The 17063-nt window shown below is 37.3% G+C and overlaps 1 protein-coding gene and 1 pseudogene across 2 annotated transcripts; both read left to right on the forward strand.

Moving 5' to 3' along the window:
- Window positions 1-7371: 7371 nt before the first annotated feature.
- LOC113340373 (BTB/POZ domain-containing protein POB1-like) lies at window positions 7372-12165 on the forward strand. Of its 2 annotated transcripts, none has more exons than XM_026585577.1 (6): window positions 7372-7824; window positions 8601-8726; window positions 9238-9359; window positions 9458-9521; window positions 10614-10893; window positions 11117-11930. In XM_026585577.1, exons 1-6 carry the CDS (start codon window positions 7527-7529, stop codon window positions 11928-11930), a joined length of 1704 nt encoding a protein of 567 aa, XP_026441362.1. In that variant the 5' UTR covers window positions 7372-7526. The 2 variants fall into 2 exon arrangements, with proteins under 2 accessions (XP_026441362.1, XP_026441361.1); XM_026585576.1 differs by having other exon boundaries at window positions 7527-7824; window positions 8595-8726; window positions 11117-12165.
- Window positions 12166-12217: 52 nt separating this feature from the next.
- Window positions 12218-14108, forward strand: LOC113340374 (annotated as a pseudogene).
- The last annotated feature ends 2955 nt before the right edge of the window (window positions 14109-17063 follow it).

Below are 17063 nucleotides of genomic sequence, written 5' to 3' on the forward strand. Positions count from 1 at the left end.
GACTCAATCAATTAAAAGAATATCAACGAGTTTATATCTCTCTTCTTGATTTGATTTATTCAAGCAAGAACCTCGAGTTCTAATCAAATACAAGTAATAACTTGGATGGTACCAAAGACCAATATCCAAGGATCAATCAACAACCAAGGGTCGTATTTCTAATTGATTGATTCAAACGCACAACCTGTATTATTTTAATTACATAAACTAATATATTGCGGAAATAGAAATAACAGAGACACCAGAAATTTTGTTAACGAGGAAATCGCAAATGCAGAAAAACCTCGGGACCTAGTCCATATTAAACACACACTGTATTAAGCCAGTACAGACATTAGCCTACTCCAAGCTAACTTCGGATTGGACTGTAGTTGAACCCCAATCAGTCTCCCACCGATCCAGGGTACAGTTGTACTCCCCACGCCTCTGATCCCAGCAGGATACTGCGCACTTGATTCCCTTAGCTGATCTCATCTACAACTAAGAGTTGCTACGAACCAAAGTGGAAGACTTGATAATAAACAAATCTGTCTCACACAAACAAGTCTATCAAAGGATCAATCTGTCGCCCACAGATAAACCCTAAAAGGTTTTGTTTTGTTTTTTGATAATAATCAAGATGAACAAGAACCAATTGATAATCCGGTCTTATATTCCCGAAGAACAGCCTAGAGTTATCAATCACCTTAAAACAATCTTAATCATATGGTAGCGAAACAAGATGTTGCGGAATCATAAAAAACGAGATGAAGATGTTTGTGATTACTTCTTATATCTTGCCTATCAGAGATATCAATCTCAAGCCAATCAATCTGATTGTACTCGTACTATAGAAGATGCAAGATCAGATCACACAACTATGATAAAAGTAGTATTGGTCTGGCTTCACAATCCCAATGAAGCCTTTAAGTCGTTAACCTGGTTTTAGAAGAAGAAAACCAAAGGTTAAAGAAGAACCGACTCTAGTATGCAAACTAGTATCACACGTGAGGTGTGGGTATTAGTTTTGCACAGATACTAAAGTTACCCTTATATAGTCTTTCAAATTAGGGTTTGCAATTACGTTACCTTGGTAATAAAGCAATCAATATCCACCGTTAGATGAAAACCTTATTTAGATTCAAGCTAATATTTCTCAAACGTTAGATCGAAAACTTAGCTTGTTACACACACTTGACAATGCACGCTTCTAGGTTTGTTAACCGTACCCAAACATATGCACTTGTTGGTTCAACAATAGTTAACCAAAAGGTGAGCCATATAAGCATTCCATATCAACTACGTTCTTCTTTACCATAACTAGTTCAAATGATTTCAAATGAACTAGTTATAGAGTTTTTCAATTGCAAGGAAATCACATGTACTACACAAGACACTATTGAAGCAAAGATGATTTGATTCACTTGAATCGGTTCATGAACTTTTATAGCCACGGTTTGCAAACTGCATTCCTTAGTCTTTTTAAGTCTAAGTTCAGAAATCATCTTCAGATATATAACCTTCTCAAGTTCGCGGACTAGGTTCGCGGACTTAAGTTACCGGGAAGAGTTTACAAACTCCAGCAGAAATTCTCGGGTATGATAAATTCACCGGTTCGCGGACTGGGTTCAGATACTGATTTCACGGACTTAGTTTCACGCAAGTAGTTTTCCAACTCCAGCAGAAATTCTCGAGTTTGAGAACTTCGGCAGTTCGCGGACTTGGCTCACGCCATTATTTTGGTTCTCTTGATCAAAAAAGTTCGCAAACTTTGGTTCAAGGAATATGACTTATACATAAATGTGTTTCCACAACAATGCTTATGTCCACTATTGGTTGTGTAATCTAAACTCTCATTTCAATCATTGAAACATTCTTAGAGGACGTTATATAGTTGTTACACCATTTCTCGTCAAAGCAATTTTCAAGATGATTGAAATATATCATGACTTTCGTCACATGGTAAAGATAAACTTGGTTAAAGCGAAAAGCTTACCACCCCATATTTCGAGATATAGATAGGAGAGGTATACTCGGCTCGAAATGCGAAATGTGTATAATCACAGTCTATATATGTATAGCATACGACTTCTTGTCTCAAAGAGTAGGAGATAGAGTAGATAGACTTTTGAGTGATAAATAACTTCAAGTCTTCGGATACCTTTTTTTCGAGAAGTTCCACCGGTTCCATGAGTAGTTCTTCTACTTGTATGATGAATCGCCATGAAGTCCTTGAGCTCAACTACACTTTCTATCCTAGTCGGAGACTTAGCTATAATAGACTAGAAATCAAGACTTATAGTTTTGATCACTAATATTGACAAACATGATTGAGATAGAAACGCATGCGAGTTCGACCGAGCAATGCTCTAACACATTTTTCTTTTTTGGCACCAAAAATGCAGGACAAGAAAAAGGACTGTTGCTAAGTCTAATCAATCCTTTAGACAACAAATCTTTCACCCGACCTTGTAAAATTCATGTTCACTTGGGCTTAGCCGATAATGTGCTTGATTTGGAAGAGATGCACCAGGTATGAAGTCAATACCATGTTGAAGATTTCTTAATGGAGGTAATGTCACAGGTAACTCATCAGGAAATAAGGCACTAAACCGAGATAGTAATGGATGTACCTTATCTGGAATGTTAATCATTGGTTTGTCTTTTTCATGAGAACTAAGAGTATGGGAAGTAAGTAAAGAACGAGCAATAGTAGCCACCAAAGCGCTAGTCTTTCCATCACTATGTTCTTGAATAGTCGAAGGATTCTTTGAAGGACATAAATTTTTTAACTTCCCTTGATGAGTAAAACTATAAGTGTTATCAAAACAGTTGTGTACTTCTTTAATGTCATATTTCCAGGGTCTTCTAAGTAAAAGATGAGAAGCAGACATCTCAATGACATCACATAACACAGAATCTTCATAACCCGAAAAAGAGAAATCAACAACACATTGATGAGAAATTTGTTGAGTAGAAGAACCATTAACCCAACCAACTGTGTATAGATTTGGATGTCGAGTAACGGACAACCCAGGTTTTCAACCACATAAGAAGCAACATAATTTTCCACACTGCCACTATCAATTATCATATCACATACCTTGCCTCCAATGGTACATTTAGCTCTAAACATACTGTGTCTTTGAGAAAGACAAGGTTGACTGATTAAAAGTGGACGTATTATTCCCACCAAATATTCACCATAAGCATCATGAATTTCAGTAGCTTCACCAGTATCACATTCATCATCCCAATCCTCATTTTCTTGAGATTCTTCATTATGTTTAGTATCTCCAATAAAACCATTAAATCTACGGCATTCAGCAGAAGTATGTCCAGGTTGTTGACATCTATTGCACTTCTCTCCTCGAAACTTAGAGTACATATTTGTTGGTTTTGAAGGAGGAGGAAACTGTTGTGGGTTTCGATTAGAAAAACGAATAGGTGTACTCTCAGTAGGTTGTGGAAAAATAGGTGAAGTATTAGCAGGTAGAGGTGTTTGAGAATAAGTGAAATTAATGTGTGGTTGTGATTGATGCTGAGATGTAGAAATATCTTCTTCATAATAACTATGACTTTGAGATGAAGGAACAAAATTATCACGATTACCTGAAAATTTTTGTGGCTTATAACTGGAACCATAACGAGACTGATGAGGTTGAGGAAGTCTAGAAGTATGCAAAAGACGTTTCTCAATCTTGATGGTTTGTTGAATATCTTCTACCATAGTGAACACTGATTGTGTCATGTTGTTTTGAATTACCCGATGTAAACCCTCAATGAATCGTGCCACCAACTGCTCCTCAGTTTCATGTATTTCATTCCGAGCAATTAAATTGTAAAACTCAGCAACATAGTTCTCCACAGGTCTAGTTCCTTGATGACAATTTTGTAGTTTTACAAAAAGCTGTTGTTTGTAATCCAGAGGAAATTTTTTTTCTCGAATCAACTTACGCATGCGTGTCAAAGTACGTACTGGAGGTTTATTGTGTTTGACTCTATCGTCACGAATATTTTCCCACCATGCAGCAACGCCACCTTTAAGTTTGTAAGCTACGAGTTTTACCTTTGATTCTTCAGGGATCTCCATAAACTGGAAAAATGCCTCAACTTCATAAAGCCAATCCAAAAGTTCTTCTATTCTGAAACTTCCATTGAAGGTTGGAATATCATCCTTCAACTTATATTCTGGCAAAGAACTATAAGGGTTTGGTCCAGTTCTAAGGCGTCGTTCTTCAGTCCATATCTGATGTTCTTTTTATTCGACAGAATCATCATCATCACTGTCATGTTCTGAAGTTGATTTCGTCTTTTTGGGTTCATGAGAAACAATGTCCTTTCCTTTGTTCTTGTGTGATGTCTCGGAGCTTTTCTCTGGTATAGACTCTGTGTAAACAAAACCAAAAGACTTTTTGAAGATTCTACAGCTTGTTTAGAAGACTCAACTTCTTATGTTGGTTGAATACCAAGGAAATCCATCAATCCAGATATTAGAGCAGGAATCTCTTCGAGCGTGGCTAGTTTTCCATTAATAGTTTCAACAACAGTAGAGAGATTATCCACTTTTTGGTCTAGAGAATCATCCATTGAAAAACGAGAAAAGAAAAAAAAAATTCTGAAAAATTTAAGGTTTGAGTCTGAGGTGCGGAAGCATTTGTAAAGGATCGAATCACAAATAAAAATCTAAGAAAATAGGTCTAAATACCAACTAGTGTAGAACTTATAGAGGTGAAAGCAATTCAGAGATTGCTGAGATGAGAAGTCGAAGAAAAGATACGAAACAAGACAGAAAATTAAGTTGCAGGAAGAAGAAGTTGATAGGTAACAAACTTGTTTAAGTTGTTGATCAATAATAATTGTGTGTCTAAACTTGAAACAGGACTCGGCTACTTATATGCTTAACATAGCCTACTTGAAAACTAACTAAAGAAGTTTAATTAAAGTAGGAAACAAGTGTTTAACTAAAAATAAAACTCTCAAAACTAAAACTGGAAAATAAAAAAAGACTAAGCTTAAGCTGTAAGACAATTAATGTGTATGTTCTACGGCATCACACGATCACTGCCAAAACTAGCGTTGGCAAGCCTGGGAGGGATGCTAAAAAAGAAAAAGAATATTTAGATAGAGGAAGCGCATTTGAATTAATTTGTCCGAGCACAATACGCCCCATACCGGCCGCAGTTTTTAGTTGAAAGCTCCATTTCATGGGACGTACTTCCAAAATGTGCCCCACGATAACAGCATTCGCCAAGCATATTATGAACGCCGCCCGGTGTGGTGAGCGGGTTAGAATTCCGCCTATGTGCTTTGTCGGGGCTTATAACCCTTCCCCAGTTTATCAGTTTGGATCTACTTTTGAAGTTGCTATGAGCCTAAAAAACCCAAAACAACTGGCTCTCGCTTCTCAGTTCTCAATCTAGGTATGCTAGAGTGCACCTCAACCACTCCGTCGACCTCTACTGGCTTTAGCTACCACCAGGTCCACCACCAGTAGCCTCTATCTGCTCCGTCTACACTACCTAACGGTAGGATCACTTTCTACAAAGGCATTTTGCCTTTCTCACGTCATGCTGGTGCAAATAAGACCCAATGATCAATAGATTGTGAAATGTGAACTACAAATCCTCTAGTCTAAGGCCCTTATTTGCAAGGCTGCTGATGGGAGTGCTAATTTGCTTGGGGATGTACCAACCCCATAGGCAATTGCTATATTGTCCTATATGTATTTTGGTATGCCCCTAGCAATTCGGTACCCCTATCAGCAATCTTGCTTAACATGGCGGGACTCATCTCATATAAGACTGAAGATCATAGTAATTTCCTGCCATTGGATCACTCAAGTGGTATATGTTCCGCTAATCTTTAGCAATCGCTATATAGTGAGATATTTTTCTTCTGGTGCATTCTTGCTTTTATTTCTCCACTTGCATTTTATTTTATTCTTACATGTGCATAGTGTATTTTTCCTCTTTTGTGTTCATTCTTGCTTCGAGCTCTTTCGACCAAAAAGAAAAAGTTTAACTCAAAGAGTATACAAAAACCAATGAAGCAAGTCAAGTGGACAGGGGCAATGACACAACAAGTGCGTTCCACCCCATGCTATTAGTATTATACATGTCGCCATTGATGACGTTGGGACGAGTTAAGCTTTGCTAGTCTGCATGCCACAACACAAGTGGGCGAAGGAAAGAAGAACAAGTATGGTCACGTTTCAAAGTTGTTTGGTTTGTTGCCGTCTTTCTTTGTTTGGGTCTGAATCGGGATCTAAATCTCTACACCTGACTCGTGAGCTTATCCAACTCATAGATCTGACTCGGAAGTATGTGATTCAAGTACAGTTATGTATTTGGTTTGGTCGGCACGTATTTGGGATTCAATTTTCTTTTTCCAAATTTTGACTCACATATGATAGGTGAGATTCAAATTGAATAATATTCCCTCCTTTTCTTTTTAATAGATTGGTTTTTATAAATAAATGTTTAAAAAAAAATAGGCTGGTTTACTAATTGGGAAAGTCAAATGTTACTTTAATTTCACTTCACTTCAATTCTCCTAACTTCTTTTGATGACAAGTGTCATGTGGACCATTTCACTTCACTTTTTTTATTAACAAGCGTCATAATAAAACTAGCCTATTAAAAAAGGAATGGAAGAAATACTGGTCATTATAGCTTGAAAGAACCAAAACTCCGAATCACAAAGTAAATGAATGTTTTCCAAAGTTGGACCCGGTAGTTATACTCCAACAAAATCTATATCAGATTGAACCCAATAATTATACTCTTAACAAAATCTGTGTTAGAATTACACTAAACGGATAAAATAATGATTCTTGATCCCATGGCTCTTTACACCAAATTTAGATAGATTTGGGTTTGATGAATTACCAAAATCCAACCAAAGCTATAAATACTCTGGTTATTTAAATTTCAAATGCATTTACTAAAATCATTTTGCAGGTTTTAACTCAGATATGATATGTGCAATTCAAACTAAATGATAGGAAAATCTGATTCACACGAGTTATTTAAGTGGGAAACAACCACAAAATGCAAATTAAAAAACAAATGAATATTTTCATAAATGAACTTGATAATTATATCCGAATAAAATCTAAACCAGATTTACATTCAACGGGTAAGACTCGCTTTGATCCCAAGGACCCTTTAACAACAAATTTATAACCAAATTTAGAGAAATTTGTGTTGTTACTGACGCATCAATTAATTGCCAAAATCCAACCAAAACAGGTAAATGCTCCAATTATTAAAATTCAAACTGCATTTATTAAAAATCAAATTCAAATCCAAAGACAAGGGTAATACTGTAACTCCTCCATTCAGATATACTATAATCTTTTTTTTTTGTCATTTTATTTTTGTTGTAATAAAAATCAATCTTTTTTTCAGAACCATTAAAATTCTCAGACAAAAAGATTCAAAGACTCATCAAATTAGGGTTTTTGTTGGTCAAAAGACTTGATTTTTTCTTAGGGTTTGGTTTCATCTTTCAATGTTGTTGGAGAAGGGGGAGGAGAGGCAGAAATGAAAAAAGAATCAAAGAATACAGATTTATTTGATCCAAGAACAACAATAATGGATTCATCATCAGCATCAGATGTTAACAATAGGAGTAATACTGATGGGGATTTTGGGTTTGCGTTTAATGATAGTAATTTCTCAGATAGAATCTTAAAGATTGAAATAATGGCTTCTGGGTTATCAGATGGAGGGAGTAAATCTGATGGAGAAGGTGGTACTTGTACTAGTCTTGCAGATTGGGCTAGAAATCGGAAAAGAAGAAGAGAAGATATTAAAAAAGATCAGACCAAGAATAATTCTGGTTAGTTTTTTTATTCAATTTGGGTTCTTTTTTGGTTATTTTGATTTTGAATGAAATGAGAATTAGGGTTGTTAGTTTTGTTTTTAATTATTAGAATTAGGGTTCTTTTGGGGATTTCTGTTTCATTTTTTGAGGAATTTTTGATAAAATTGGTTGTTAGTTCGATAATTGCATTTCCTCCATCAGTTCCACCACCACCAACAACCTCAAGACCCACATCAGCTCCAACATCAAAAGCAATGACCTTCACCTAAATATGCACTGCCTTCTCTGCAGCCGCACCAGCAAGTTTTCTGCCGGCACCAATGCCGCCTACCACCTCAAATTGGTGGTGGTGGTGGTGGAGTTTGAGGACTGGGAGGTGGCTGAGGAGTTAAATCAGCTTGGGTTGTAGAAAGGCCATGCATTTTGGGGATTTTAGCATTTTTTTTGTTTTCAAAAATGGTACATTGGGTTTTTTGTTTTTGCTCTTAAAAGATTGTCTATTGAATTTTAATGAAGCGTTGGGTTTGAGTTTTGAGAATTGTCTGTTGAATATAGGCATGTGACTTGTTGTTACAGACTACTACTGCGAGTGCATATGCATGCCTAAGGTTTCTACGTCGTTTCCATGTCTATGACCTGAAAATGCGCTCATTGTGTAACTTTCTTATTGTTTTGATCTCGTGAATAAGAAATTATGTTGTTAACTGAAGACTAGGTATATTTACTTTTGTGTTTTGCATGTTGGGAAAAGCTGTACTGATTATATTTTGCTTTGTTACTGTTAGCCACAGAATTTTCTCTTGGTGGGGATGAGCAGATTTTGAACTTGAATGTGAACGACGTGCCTGATCTTGACGGAGTTGCTTATGACAATCAGGACGAGGAAGCTGTAGCAATGATTGAAGAATCACACTCAGGTTTGGATCGTTTCTCTATGCCATGTTCTCTTTTTGGTTTTATAGTTGTTCTTGTTCTTGTTAAATTCATCAATTGCTACACAGTGTACAAGGTTCATGCGGTTGGTGCATTAAGGTTGACAGGTTGTTGGGTCTGAAATCTTCATTTGGACTTTGCTGTCTTAAGATTGCCTTACCTTAGTTCTGTGTTAAATTTTATCAATTGCTACACAGTTTACTAGTTCCATGCGGTTGGTGCGTTGATGTTGACAGGTTGTTGGGTCTGAAATCTTCATTTGGACTTTGCCGTCTTAAGATTGCCTTATCTTAGTTCTTCTAGGAGCCTGGCTGAAAATATAGTGGGTACTTAGGACACTATAGCGAAACCTTGATTTTAAAGAAGCGTTGCTTCACATTTTATAGGAAATCACTGCCTTCAAGTTTTTCCTCCTCTTATGCCAAAATTCGCAAAGGATTATAAGTTAGTCAGCTGCTCATTGCTGCCCTAAATTGTTTCTATGTGCTTTTGTAGGTGACGAGGCTGTACCTAACAATGACTCATCATGGAGTATGGATTGCTCAACGGTGCTCAGAGTTAAGACAATGCATATTAGTTCTCCGATTCTAGCTGCTAAGAGTCCATTCTTTTATAAGGTAATTCAATCTTTTCTCTCTAGGTAATTGTTTTTGAATGCCTTGAGTTCTAAATTTCTCATCATTTTTTGTTTGTTTGTTTGTTTGTTTTTGTTAAGCTCTTTTCGAATGGCATGAGGGAATCAGAACAACGTCATGTAACTCTGCGGATTAATGCCTCTGGTAAGTAACTAAAAAACTCAACGGGTATGGGTGAAAGTGCCCCAAAATTAACACCCGAACTTAAACAAAATAGGCCCACAGGGCCACAGCTAAAGAAAATGTGGCGTAATTACATGCTTGCCCTTACAAACCCTAATATCGTAACAAACTTCCTATTGTTTTGATCGATAACCATAACAAACTTATCTAGTTATCCGAAAAAAGAACAAACAAAAAATCATCTCTTTCCTAATCTGGTGATTCTCGTCTCACTTTTCATTTTCTGCTTCAATCATGGTTGTATTAGAGTTTATGTATGAAGATAAAGACGAAGAAGAATTTAGGGGTATGTAATTGATGTTGCAGAACGGGTTTTCTTTATGTTGATTTGGTTTTGGTGTGTTGATTAGGATTTTCATGATCTGGTCATGTTCTTTTCCTTGTCTTCCTGCCTTCTGTTTTCTCATGTCTTCCTATACTGAGTTGTGCTCTTGTAAAGTATAGATTGAACATTATACACGGATTATTAACACACTTGTTTAGTTATCAGGAAAAAAAAAACAAAAAAAAAAACATCTCATTTGTCATTTTCTGCTCCAATCATGGTTTTATTGGAGTTCATGTATGAAGATAGCCACGGTATTTAATTGATGTTGCAGCAAAGGGTTTTGATAACAGTGATTTTTTTGAAAGAAGTTGAATTGAAAGGGGGTTCTAATCGGTTGATTAGGAATCCAGTTCCCTTTTTTATTGATTTGGTTTTGCTTTGTTGATTAGGATTTTCATCATATGGTTATTGTGTGTTATGTTTTTTTTTCCTTGTCTTCCTGCCTTCTGTTCTCTTATGTCTTCATGTATTGAATTGCGCTTTTGTAAACTTGTAAGATAACTAGAAGTAGATGCTGTATCCTTACCTTTTGGGTACTTTATGGTTGGTGTAAAATTTGAGTTCGAACTCTTGGAGGTTTCAGCGACACTAAAGCCCCGCTAGTTGCTTTGTACTTTGTTGTTTTGGAGAAAGGATATAACATTTTACACAGATTATTAACGTCCATGGCATTTTGCACAGATTATCAGCCTCACAATCCCGTTCTTTTGTTTCCTTTTGGACAGAGGAAGCTGCTCTCATGGACCTCCTAAATTTTATGTATAGCAACACCTTATCAGTTACCACAGCCACAGGTTTATTGGATGTGCTCATGGCTGCTGATAAGTTTGAGGTTGCCTCATGCATGAGGTATTGCAGTCGGCTTCTACGTAACATGCCCATGACACCAGATTCTGCATTGCTTTATCTAGAGCTTCCTTCCAGTGTTTTAATGGCTGAGGCAGTTCAGCCATTGACGGATGCAGCTAAGCAATACCTGGCTGCACGATACAAAGATGTTACCAAGTGAGTTTTTTCTTTACATGCATGCCACACCTTAACAGGATCAATTGTTCTGTCCCAGCAAAGAGCTTATGAGATATGGTGTTAGTTCAATTATCATGTATCGACTAAATTATGTGTTTTTGACATCATCTACCATCCCTTATATTTGGATTTGGATACATTGTGGTCGCAAACAACAAACACATAATTTGACGCGTTTCTCTTGTTTCTGAAATCTAAGCAGGTTCTCGGAGGAGGTGCTGAACTTACCCTTGGCTGGGCTTGAGGCAGTATTGTCCAGTGATGATCTCCAGGTTGCATCCGAAGATGCTGTTTATGATTTTGTGTTGAAGTGGGCAAAGATGCATTACCCAAAGATAGAGGACAGACGTGAGGTTCTTGGTTCGCGTCTTGGTCGCCTGATTCGTTTCCCTTACATGACCTGTCGCAAACTCAAGAAGGTTCTTACTTGCAATGACTTTGATCATGATCTCACATCCAAGGTTGTCCTCGAGGCTCTCTTTTTCAAGGCAGAAGCTCCTCATAGACAACGAACCCTAGCAGCCGAAGAATCTGCAGTCACAAATCGTCGTTTTGTTGAACGAGCATACAAATACAGGCCTGTGAAAGTGGTGGAATTCGAGCTTCCACGTCAGCAATGTGTGGTTTATTTAGATCTCAAGCGCGAAGAGTGTGTAAACCTGTTCCCGTCTGGCCGAGTCTACTCGCAAGCGTTCCATCTCGGTGGACAAGGTTTCTTTCTCTCAGCTCACTGCAACATGGACCAGCAGAGCTCATTCCATTGTTTTGGCCTCTTTCTAGGAATGCAAGAGAAAGGATCAGTTAGTTTTGCCGTGGACTATGAATTTGCAGCTAGATCAAAACCATCAGAAGAGTACGTCAGCAAGTACAAAGGAAATTATACTTTCACAGGTGGGAAGGCAGTTGGATATAGAAACCTGTTTGCAATCCCATGGACGAACTTCATGGCTGACGACAGTGTTTACTTCATTAATGGAATCCTGCATCTTCGAGCTGAACTGACAATCAAACACTAAATCTCTGGAGCACTCGCCCTCTTCTCCAATTTTTATTTCGTTTCTCAGTCTCCTCCATTGTCATAAGCATTAGCTAGATAATCAACTAGATTTGGTATGTGTATGTTTTTCTTTCCTGGTCCGGGCATATAACAGCTTTAACTTATAGTATTTTCCAGGAAAGGAAAAAACTGTAGAAATGAGTGAGACGATTGTTTCTAGCTTTTTCTCTGATATATGAAGAGATGAGTTGTTACCCTGTCACATATTAGAGATAGAGGCACGTAACCTGGTGTTGCAGGCTGATTAAGACAAGAAACCACACTCACAGGTGTCACAGGATCTTTTGGCTCCTTCTCTCGAGGGTTGAAAACTGTTGGGAATAATTAAAACTAAAGTTTAAATCCAAAAAATGTCCATCAGAACCATGAGCAGAAAAATGGTGGTATCTAAGCAAGAACCTTTACTTACACTCTCTTCCCTGTTATTCGTTTTTTATTTATGTCAACTTGAGAGTATAAGCTCAAAATCTATTATTCCACCACCACCATTACTTAGTTTTGATAAAAATGGGAAATTTAAGATTTTGCAGGTAGCTGATATGCATTTTGCTGATGGAATATCAACACCATGCGAGGATGTTCTACCTGATCAGTTCAAGGGTTGTTCTGATCTTAACACGACTCATTTCTTGGATCGAATGATTAAGGCGGAGAATCCTGATTTCATCGTTTTCACAGGTAAGAAATTGTTTCTGATTCATCAATTTGGTGTAGAAATTCTAGTTTCCAGTCCTTAACTTCTGAAAATTATGCCCAACTGTATAATTTACAGTGGAGAACTCTGGAAAACTTGTGTTATTTAGATAATTAAACCCTGTTTGTTCCGGATTCAAATTGTTTCCAAATCGAAACTGGCGAATTTGGGTAAACTTATATACTCCCCTGTTTCAGGAAAAGTGACTTATTAGGCAAAAATGAAAAGGTGAAAGTATCACTTTTTTAGAAACGGGGTATTTGTTTTTGAGATTTCAGCAGTTTGCTTGGTCTGTGCAGGAGATAACATATTCGGCTTTGATGCAACGGACGCAGCGAAATCATTGGATGCTGCATTTGCTCCTGCAATTGCATCTGGGATACCATGGGCTGCTGTTTTAGGCAACCATGACCAAGAATCAACTTTGTCAAGACAAGGGGTGATGAAATAATATATTGTGACGATGCAGCATACCTTATCGCAGTTGAACCCTTCCTCCCCGAATATGATTGATGGTTTTGGGAACTACAATCTGGAAGTTGGCGGTGTGGACGGTTCCAGTCTTCAGAATAAGTCTATTCTAAATCTTTACTTTCTAGACAGTGGCGATTACTCAACCGTTCCTTTCATCCATGGATACGGCTGGATCAAAACCTCCCAACAAGTTTGGTTCAAACAGACGTCTCATAAACTTCAGGTACTTGATCTGTTATATTAAAACAACTAAGAAGAGTTAGTATTGCTTATTCCTATTGTCTTAGCTTCATTTCATTTCTAACGCAGAAAGCCTACATGAACAAACCGGAGGCTCAAAAGGCACCTGCACCAGGGTTAGCTTACTTCCACATACCATTACCAGAATATGCTAGCTTTGATGCATCAAATTTTACGGGCGTGAAGCAAGAGGGGATTAGTTCAGCTTCTGTAAACTCAGGCATTTTCACGACCATGGTTGAGTCAGGGGATGTTAAAGCAGTCTTCGTAGGACACGATCATGTCAATGATTTCTGTGGTGAATTAACCGGTATTCACCTTTGTTATGGTGGAGGCTTTGGTTATCATGCTTATGGGAAAGCCGGGTGGGATAGGAGGGCCAGATTAGTATTAGCGACGTTAGAAAAAACAGCAAAGGGAGGTTGGGGTGATGTTAAGTCCATCCGAACTTGGAAGCGTCTTGATGATGAACACCTTACTTCCATTGATGCTCAAGTTTTATGGACCAAGAGCTCTGTCAGCAAGTCTCTTCAATCTTAGCTGAATTTTTGAAATTTACATTCAGAGCCTTAAATTTCATTCAAGTTATAGCATGTTTTCCATTAAATTAGTGTGCAACTTGAAGTTTATCCAAAAGATGGAGATTCATTAGATGGCTTGGTGAACCCATTATATCTGACATTTTAGCTTTGTAACACAGGGCTAAAGAATCCACTGAATTTGGATCAACACCGCTTTCCAGTTTCTCCATTTCTGCAATTTTAAATCGTGCGCTACTGAAATAAGCTGCGTGTACGCTGCACCAGTATCTACAATCACCCCTACTTTAACCTCTGTGGAAATGTTGAAGGTTCCGTTTGGGATCTTTGGGGTATTAAGCTTGTTCCTGCCAACCTCACATAAGAGTGGTTATCACAGAATCTAACCCGAAACAGAATAATAGAAAGATTTCCAGTGCTAGAATCATGTTGAAAGATGAAGTTCCAGTTGATAGAGTCCCTTCTGATAACCCATCGTCCGCAGGCGCATACTTCAATATGTAGTGGCAAAATGTACCTACCACCTTTGTCGCATGTGCTGCGCCTGTCTTCTGCCTTGCATAATAGAACTGGATCTTTTTTAACCAAATTTATTACTGCTTGCTACGAGTGTGAAAGTTCTTATAACCAGATCTTTCCAAGTGTATGCGAACTTCCATATTTTGGCATTAACTCCTACGTTATAAGCAATTGATGAAGCTGGTACAAGAAGTACCTGAAATAATGCATTTTCTCTCAGCTCACTGCAATCTGGAGCAATATAGTCCATTCCTCTATTTTGGCTTGTTTCTGGGAACGCAAGAGAAGAGAGGGACTTGTTAAGCTGTAGACTACAAATTTGCAGATAGATTCAAACCGACAAATGCACAAAGGAAGCTATGCATTTACAGGAACAGGGAAGGAAGTGCAATATCGAAACCTGTTTGGAGTTGCATCCCTCACGGCTGACTGACTGTAGTCTCTACTTTGCTTGTACCTTGATCTCCTCCACTAGATATAAGTGCACGATGTTGTTTTGTTCCTAAATATGCATATCTCACTTTCGGGCACATCAATCGACCTCTGGGCATGTTTCCTATCAAAGTGGGCCTCTCTCACTCATAATCTTCTTGCTCCTAGCACAATCATAAATACATCATTTTGACATGTAATTTGGGTGTGTTGCATCATGAAATTGGTTCAACGACATTAGTTTCATTTATTCCATTAGATCCAGAGGCTTATATATACTTTGCATGAATTCTAGCATTTTACTCTGTACAAAATGCTAAAAAATCATCGAAATCTAAATAGACAAAGACAGTTGAAAGTTGAGATGATGGAGGATACCGACACTGTTACGAAATTGTAGAGGATGGACAAGAATTAACAATTCCCTACTTATAATTTATGAATGCTCAGAGTTAATTTCTTAATTGTAAAGACATAGTTGAGGTTCAAAAGTATTTCAGATTTTGTTAATTATTTTCTCAATTAAATTTTCACTGCTGGGATATCCTTTTATAACTGATACAACAGTGTCACATATCAAGTTCCACCCCAAATCTGTTATTAAAAGTTCAATGATATTTATCGAAAAACAAACAATTTAACACCAAAATTTGACTAAACAGAGTCCATAAGAAGAATCCAAACATCCTCTTAGGCTTACTGGCTTTCCCGTAGTCTGTCTACTTCACCAATTCTTCTCGTTAGCTCAAAGTATGCTGTTCTTTCACCATCAGAGTTCAGTGTATTCAACTGCAAGTTCCAATTTGCTTAACTCCTGCAGAATCTGGTATCCCATGCATCAATCGTAAACGTTAAGGTGCAAACATCATTTTTTCTTTTTAAGTAACAAATTCATTTGTTAAACCTTCCTAGTTTGAGGCCTACGAGTTTTATTTGAGGCCTATTTATCTCCCAACTTTTGGGAATGGTTATGGGTGTCTAAATAGCCAAGAAGACCAAACTAGCTTCAAATTAATCATATTATCAACCCATATAAATACAAATTCATTATCATTTTTAGTAAAAAACCTAAAAAAAAAAAGACTTTCCATTCTCATCCAATCTTTCCAAATTCCAAACCTTTTTTTTTTTTTTTTTTATCTTCACGTTCAACGATCTCCGATCCAACCAAGAAAAGGTAATCTCCATTAACATGTTCTATTATTAGCGTTTGTTCATTGTTTTAAAATTTCAATTTCAATTTTAAAAATCAAAATATCTGATTTATCCAGAATTGGTTTATGTATATCTATCGTATCGACCGATTCTAGGTTTTGTTCTTTGCCCATGAAGAGCATGCAGAGGAATCGGTTTATAGGATGATTAGCATCGACCGATTCAGGATAGAAATCAGAACATGTGAATACAACACCAGAATCAGTAAATAAGTGCATTAGCATAAACTGATTCTGGGTACTATTTTTTTTTTTAAAACTTTGTGTAACTACAATCGGTTTTTATGTACGTCGTTAGTGTACTGATTATGGAAAATGTTCAAATTCCATTTCACAATCTGTTTTTATATACGTGTCTTATCCACTGATTCTTAGAGTTTCATTTCCTGTGTGTTTTTCTTGTTAGAATCAGATTACATATGTTGTCCTATGTACCGATTGTTGAACTACCTAATTTGTTGTAGATATGGACTTCGATCACCTAGTCTTTTATTCTCGAGAGATCCAACAGGAGGATGTTGACAGGACACCACACGCCATGGTACCTAGAAGCCTTTACAAGTTCGGCTTTGGCTGTGAGACCCATTTGGAGAATGCCCTGGCACTGACTGATAAGCTTGCATTGGAAGAGCTCGTTGATCTCATCAGGTTTTCTGGGAGAAGGAGGGAAGCGATTGAAGCTCGAATGGCACGCGACATAATTTGAATAGTCTGTTCGAAGAAATGGCTGCAGCTGCTGCTACCAATGTTCCTGATGCTGCTTCTCCATGACGTTGATGCTTTCTTATAGATATTATAAGTTTAAGTTTTAAGTTTTTAAGACTTTTGGTGGTTTAAGTTATACGTTTTAAGTTTTTAACAGTTTTTTGGAGGATTATGGTCTATTTCTTGGATGATCATGGTTTGAACTTAAATGCTCTTAAAGTTTTAATTATAATTACGTGTGTAATGGGTCTATGGTAAAACAAGTTTATGTATAC

Source organism: Papaver somniferum, unplaced genomic scaffold, assembly GCF_003573695.1.
Source record: "Papaver somniferum cultivar HN1 unplaced genomic scaffold, ASM357369v1 unplaced-scaffold_21, whole genome shotgun sequence".
NCBI classification, from domain to species: Eukaryota; Viridiplantae; Streptophyta; class Magnoliopsida; order Ranunculales; family Papaveraceae; genus Papaver; species Papaver somniferum.

Bases quoted from the DNA above. Each gene is read 5' to 3' on its own strand.
- LOC113340373 (XM_026585576.1), top strand. From the start codon at position 7,527: ATGAAAAAAGAATCAAAGAATACAGATTTATTTGATCCAAGAACAACA. The intron at 7,825-8,594 runs GTTAGTTTTTTT...TGTTACTGTTAG, and splicing joins TCAGACCAAGAATAATTCTG to CCACAGAATTTTCTCTTGGT. The intron at 9,360-9,457 runs GTAATTCAATCT...GTTTTTGTTAAG, and splicing joins AGAGTCCATTCTTTTATAAG to CTCTTTTCGAATGGCATGAG.